This window comes from Mandrillus leucophaeus, unplaced genomic scaffold (genome assembly GCF_000951045.1).
Source record: "Mandrillus leucophaeus isolate KB7577 unplaced genomic scaffold, Mleu.le_1.0 Scaffold290, whole genome shotgun sequence".
Lineage (NCBI taxonomy): Eukaryota > Metazoa > Chordata > Mammalia > Primates > Cercopithecidae > Mandrillus > Mandrillus leucophaeus.
In genome coordinates this window covers 1,494,249-1,501,216 of record NW_012103032.1, presented here as the reverse complement: position 1 = coordinate 1,501,216, position 6,968 = coordinate 1,494,249, and the positions used below count along the sequence as shown (strand labels likewise).

At 44.8% G+C, this 6,968-nt stretch overlaps 1 protein-coding gene across 2 annotated transcripts in view; it reads right to left on the bottom strand.

Moving 5' to 3' along the window:
- Nucleotides 1–6,685, bottom strand: part of DBF4B (DBF4 zinc finger B) — a 59,644-nt gene extending 52,959 nt beyond the window's left edge. The window contains exons 1-2 of one of the 2 annotated variants that reach the window (XM_011985932.1): nucleotides 6,454–6,685; nucleotides 5,936–5,998 (exon numbers count right to left, since the gene is read on the bottom strand). In XM_011985932.1, coding sequence (XP_011841322.1) covers nucleotides 5,936–5,998; nucleotides 6,454–6,472 — 82 coding nt within the window. In that variant the 5' untranslated portion in view covers nucleotides 6,473–6,685. The remainder of the gene's footprint in view (nucleotides 1–5,935; nucleotides 5,999–6,453) is intronic. The other variant, XM_011985931.1, reaches the window with a different exon arrangement.
- Nucleotides 6,686–6,968: the final 283 nt, after the last annotated feature.

Sequence of the window (6,968 nt, the reverse complement as noted above, 5' to 3'; positions counted from 1 at the left end):
TTGAGACCAGCCTGGCCAACATGGTGAAACCCCATTTCTACTAAAAATACAAAAATTAGCCAGGTGTCGGGTGCCTGTAATCCCAGCTACTTGGGAGGCTGAGACTGGAGAATCACTTGAACCTGGGAGGCAGAGGTTGCAGTGAGCTGAGATCGCACCATTGCATTCCAGCTTAGGCAACAAGAGCAAAACTCTGTCTCAAAAGAAAATCAAAAGAAGAATCTATGAGATCTAATATCCAAACAATTAAAGTTCCAGAAACAGAAAAGAGAAAATAGAAGGGACAAATATTATAGAAATAATGCTAAAAATTTCCCAGAACTAAAGAAAATGCTGTTCCAGATTGAAAGGTACCTGCTCCATAAATGAAAAAAGTCCCACATAAAGACACACTGTCATGGAATTTCAGAATACTGAAGAGAAAGACAAGATTTGACTTACATTGTAGCCAATACTGGAGACCAGCTAATCTAAAAAGCCTTCCTATAGGAGCCTCTCTGAACCTATTCTGGTTTGGGGGCTGCTCATTAAAAAACTAAATACATAAGCTAGGCACGGTAGCTCACATCTGTAATCCCAGCACTTTCGGAGATCAGGGTGGGAGGATCACTTGAGCTCAGGACTTCAAGACCAGCCTGAGCAACAAAGTGAAACTCCATTTCTACAAAAAAATCAAAATTTAATAATTTTTGACAATAATAGCAATAAAAATAACAAATATATATCACTTGCTATGCACAATATATTCTCAACAGGTCTATAAAGAAGATAAAATTATGATACCTGTTTTACAGATAAAGAAATCGAGGCACAGAGAAATCCTGTATGCCCAAGATCATACTGTTAGTAAGGGGTAGAACTGGAATGAAGGATACGTCTTATTACTTGTTTAGTGAAAGTTAAAAACAAATACAAAAAACCATACAGAGACTGTTACCACATTGGCATATAGATGGATACATGTTGAGACAGTCTTGTCTAAATTTATACAGAATTTCAGGAAAGCCAAATATTGCTCTGGGGCTCCCCAAACTTAATTCTTCATTTTTAAAATTTTTATTTACTTCAATAGCTTTTGGGGTACAGGTAGTTTTTGGTTACATAGATGAGTCATACAGTGAATTACGAGATTTTAGTGCACCTGTCACCCAAGCAACGTACACTATACCAAATATGTAGTCTTTTATCTCTCACCCCTCTCCTAACCTTCCCCTTCATCAAGTCCCCAAAGTCCATTATATCACTTTGCACGTCTTTGCATCCTCATAGCTTAGCTCCCACTTACAAGTGAAAACTAAATGGAATTTGGTTTTCCATTCTGAGTTACTTCACTTACAGTAATGGCCTCCAGCTCCATCCAAGTTGCAGAAAAAGACATTTTTTTTTTTTAATGGCTGAGTAGTATTCCATGATGTAAAAAATATAGAATTTAAAATACAGGGGGTCCAACACAGGAAAGAGGCAAAAAGAATTCCACAGAATAATGAAGGGAGATGGGAGGACGAATCAGCGCAACAGGCCTAGTACACAGCCAGACCAGACTGGAGTACTAAAACACTATGTCTCCAAGACAAATTGACAGACCCTCTGATGAGCTTGAAAGTATTGAGAGAAGGCCCATACTCTGGTGAAGAGTTTGGACCTGAATTAGTGATCCATACATAAAAAACAAAGAAAATCTCCTAGTTTATTATATAGCTCAGTGGTGAACAATGTTTTTGTTTGTTTGAGACGGAATCTTTCTCTGTTGCTCAAGCTGGAGTGCAGTGGCATGATCTCGGCTCACTGCACCTCCACCTCCCGGGTTCAAGTGATTCTCTTGCCTCATTCTCCCAAGTAGCTGGGATTACAGGCATGCGTGACATCCTACTGATTTTTGCATTTTTAGTAGAGACGGGGTTTCACCATGTTGGCCAGGCTGGTCTCAAACTCCTGACCTCAGGTGATCCATCTGCCTCGGCCTCCCAAAGTGCTGGGAATACAGGTGTGAGCCACCGTGCCCAGCCGAATAATGTTTACATAAGGAAAATCATGTTGGCGGGGCACGGTGACTCACGCCTGTAATCTCAGCACTTTGGGAGGCCAAGGCGGGCCGATCACGAGGCCAGGAGATCGAGACCATCCTGGCTAACATGGTGAAACCCCATCTCTACCAAAAACATACAAAAAATTAGCCAGGCCTGGTGGCAGGTGGCTGTAGTCCCAGCGACTCCAGAGGCTGAGGCAGAAGAATGGCATGAACCCAGGAGGCAGAGCTCGCAGTGAGCCCCGGTCGCGCCACTGCACTCCAGCCTGGGCAACAGAGCAAGACTCCATCTCAAAAAAAAAAAAAAAAAAAAAACAATAAAAATGACTAAACCAAAATTACTACATATATACTGGGGGGATAAGAGGGATAAGAGGAAAGGTGGGAAATGTATGTGTGTTTGTGTGTGGTGCAAAGAAGTGGTAGGACAGAACAAATCTTTATTGCCCATAGAAGAAAGTCAATAGACATAATTCAAAATTGGCTGGACATGGTGGTTCACGCCTGTAATTCCAGCACTTTGGGAGGCTGAGGTGGGCAGATCACTTGAGCCCAAGAGTTCAAGACCAGCCTGGGCAACATAGGGAGACCCCATCTCTATAAAAAAAAAAAGAAGATAGGCCGGGTGTGGTGGCTCATGCCTGTAATCCCAGCACTCTGGGAGGCTGAGGAGGGCAGATTGTGAGGTCAGACGATCGAGACCATCCTGGCTAACATGGTGAAACCCCATCTCTACTAAAAATACAAAAAATTGGGCTGGGTGCAGTGGCTCAGGCCTGTAATCCCAGCACTTCAGGAGGCTGAAGTGGGCAGATCACGAGGCCAGGAGATCAAGACCATCCTGGCTAATACAGTGAAACCATATCTCTACTAAAAAGACAAAAAATTAGCCAGGCATGGTGGCACGTGCCTGTAGTCCCAACTACTCGGGAGGCTGAGGCAGGAGAATCGGTTGAACCCAGGAGGTGGAGGTTGCAGTGAGCCAAGATCAAGCCACTGCACTCCAGCCTGGATGACAGAGTGAGACTCCGTCTCAAAAAAAAAAAAAAAAAAAAAGACATAATTCAAATTGGAAAACAATTAAAACAGTATAAGCATATTATAGAAATAAGGTGGAAACTTCTAGAAGAAATAGAAATAGTTAAAAGCTGTAAATTGTTGTTTCTTAGGAAGTGGGAATCAGACAGCCTGAAAGGAGAGTAACTCTCATGTCTCCTGTTTTTTGTGATAAACTTTGGCTTTTTTTTTGAGACAGAGTTTCATTCTTGTTGCACAGGCTGGAGTTCTATGGCATGGTCTCGACTCACTGCAACCTCCACCTCCCCGGTTCGAGCGATTCTCCTGTTTCAGCCTCCCAAGTAGCTGGGATTACAGGAGGCTGCCACTACCCCAGCTAATTTTTTTTTTTTTTTTTTTGAGACGGAGTCTCGCTCTGCAGCCCAGGCTGGAGTGCAGTGGCACGATCTCAGCTCACTGCAACCTCCGCCTCCCGGGTTCAAGCAGTTCTCCTGCCTCAGCCTCCCAAGTAGCTGGGATTACAGGAGGCTGCCACCATGCCTGTTTTTTTGTATTTTTAGTAGAGACAGGGTTTCACCATGTCGGCCAGGCTAGTCTTGAACTTGGTCTTGAACTCCTCATCTCAGGTGATCCGCCTACCTTGGCCTCCCAAAGTGCTGGGATTACAGCTGTGAGCCACTGCACGTGGCCTGCCTTTTAAGCTATGTCAAGAATCAAACAGGAAGCCAGGTGTGGAGACATGCACCTGTAGACATAGCTACTTGGGAGGCTGAGGCAGGAGAATTGCTTGCACCCAGGACTTTGAGGCTGCAGTGAGCTATGACTGTGCCACTGCACTCCAACCTGAGTGCCTTGCACTCCAGAGCAAGTTCTTGTCTCCAAAATAAAATAATAACAAAAAAAATTTTTTAAAGAATCAAACTGGAGGCCAGGTGTGGTAGCTCACGCCTATAATCCCAGCACTTTGGGAGGCGGAAGCGGGTGGATCACGAGGTCAGGAGTTCAAGACTAGTTCTGACTAACATGGTGAAACCCTGTCTCTACTGAAAATACAAAAATTAGCTGGGCATGGTGGCACGGTCCTGTAATCCCAGCTACTCAGGAGACTGAGGCAGGAGAATCGCTTGAATTCGGGAGGTGGAGGTTGCAGGGAGCCGAGATGGCGCTACTGTACTCCAGCCTGAGCGACAAAGCGAGACTCCGTCTCAAAAAAAAAAAAAAAAAAAAAAAAAAAAAAAAAAAAAAAAAAAAAAAAAAAATCAAACTGGAATAAAAATGAAAATAAAAACTCTCTAAAATCCACACATAATCATCTTATAGTGAATTTTAAGAACAAATATAAAAAAGTATAATCTAAACTATTGGGCTGGGCGCAGTGGCTCATGCCTGTAATCCCAACACTTTGGGAAGCCAAAGAGGGTGATCGCTTGGGCCCAGGAGTTGAAGACCAGCCTGGGCAACATGGCAAAACCTCGTCTCTACAAAACAAACAAACAACAACAAAAAAAATTAGTTGGGCATGGTGGTGAGTGCCTCTAGTCCCAGCTACCTGGCAGTCTGAGGTGGGAGGATCACTTGAGCCTGGGGAGGCTGAAGCTGGAGTGAGCCATGACTGCTCCACTGCACTCCAGCCTGGGTGAGAGAGCAAGACCCTGTCTCAAAATAAATAAAATAAAATAAAATATTTTTTTTCTTTCATCAATATAATCCATAGGCTCACATAATCTAAAACATTTAATGAGAAAAGCAGGTCACTTACAAAGCAACAAGAATAAGAAAGAAATGCTGAAGAAAACAAGGAGAAAACACTAATTTTTCAATGTGTTGAAGGAAAAAAAATCTTGACTTAAATTTTACTACAAGGCTGAAATAAATATATTCTTAGTTTATCACACAAAGCCTCCTTTTGAAAACACTCTTGAGGGAAGTTCTCTAGAGAAACAGAAAAAAAGAAAAGCAACAAGAGATGAGAAGAATTAAGAATAAATAACTCAGTAAATGAAGTGAATTACTGTTTAAAAGGCAACAAACCAATGGCATATCTGTTAACAATCCAGAAGTAACACTAGATGGCATTTTTTTTTCTTTTTTTTGAGACAGTCTCGCTTGGTCACCCAAGTGCAGTGGCGCAATCTTGGCTCGCTGCAAACTCTGCCTCCCAGGTTCAAGCAATTTTCCTGCCTCAGCCTCCTGAGTAGCTGGGACTACAGGCACGCCTCACCACAACCGGCTAATCTTTTGTATTTTTAGTAGAGACGGGGTTTCACCGTGTTAGCCAGGATGGTCTCAATCTCCTGACCTCGTGATCCGCTCGCCTTGGCCTCCCAAAGTGCTGGGATTACAGGAGTGAGCCACCGCGCCCGGCCAACTGGATGGTATTAACTAAAGGGGCAGTATGGAGGGAAGTGCCATGTGCTAAAATACTTACCTAATTAGGTAGCAGTGTTTAACTTACGGATTTTATTGTAAACAACTATGAATGTAATAATTTATAAATTTATTAAGTCACTCTATCCTGACTCCACATCTGTCTGCTATTCTTGTTCATGAGTCTTACTTGACCTTTACCATGAATCCCAAAATGGTCTATGATGCTGCATCCATACACACACACACATAAAACCACTAAGTGGGCCGGGCGACATGGCTCACGCCTGTAATCCCAGCATTTTGGGAGGCCTAGGCAGGAGGACTGCTTGAGGCCAGGAGTTCGAAACCAGCTTGGCCAACACAGCGAGACCCCCGTCTCAATAAATAAATAAAATGAACAAATAAGTATATAAAAACACCGAGCGATCAGAAAACTCCAACAGGGCGAACATTTCTTGGTCTTTTCCAAGAGACCCTGGGGCAATTTTCATCTCCTGTCCCTAGTTCTGACTTTTTACCCACCTAGGTCCGGGGCCCGGGGCCTACTATCAGCCATGGAACTCTCCAGCTCGAGGCAATCGTTTCCTGAGAAAGGACATAACAGCAGTTCAACCATCTTCACCAGCCCTTCGACCTTCCATGCCTCCCGCCCACTACTGTCTCCCAAAACCCGCATAGAAACGCGACTCCTGGGAACAGCAAGACTCAACTCCATTCCGACCTACATCCCGCGACTCCCGCCAGGCTCTTGTCTCTCATGCTCCCCGCCTCCTTTCAGACTCCGCTCAGTCAACGGCCGTGACCTCTTGGCCACCTCCAGTCCATCTCAATCTCCATACCTCCCTCCAGGCTGTTGTCCCCTACGTTCCTGTGCCACCTTCACTCCTCGGTCCCCTCAACTCCTTCCCGGCCCCTATACCCTCCTCAGCTTCTGCACCTACCCGCTGCTCAATTCCTAAGCGCCCTCCACGACCCTGCACCTGGCCTCAACTATTAACGACCCCTTCCGCCTTTCTTTCTCCCCTTCCCGGCATCCGTACCCTTTAACGGTCCGCTCATCAAATGCCGGCTCCTTTTCGGCCTCCGTACTCCTTCATCAGAGGCCTCCGTATTACGTTCGCGCGCTCCATGAGCTCTTCCCTACTCTACAGTCCCGGTTACCCCAGGGCAGCTAAAACATCATTCTCTTGGCGTCCTCGGCCGCGGTTTCAGTTTAAATTTCCTGCCGGCTCCGCCCCTAAAACAAGGCAGTAGCTGCGAGATCCGCCCTACGGTGTCCTTGGAAGGACAATATTAGTTCCGCAAGTCCTCTTTCCGTTCCCCCACCCCCTACGTCTTCTCAAACCGTCTCTTTATTTCTCGGCTCTTCATTGGCTTGACGGCTTTGACCCTTAATGGTCCTCAAGTTGAGGACTAGTTGTCGCTTTTTAGTGATTCTTCACACTGAGCTGCATTGAAATTCCTAGAAGTTTGAATACTAAATAACAAAATAAGCCTAACACCTGCAGAGCATTTGCAGTTTACATAAAGATTTCACTTACACATCATCATTTCA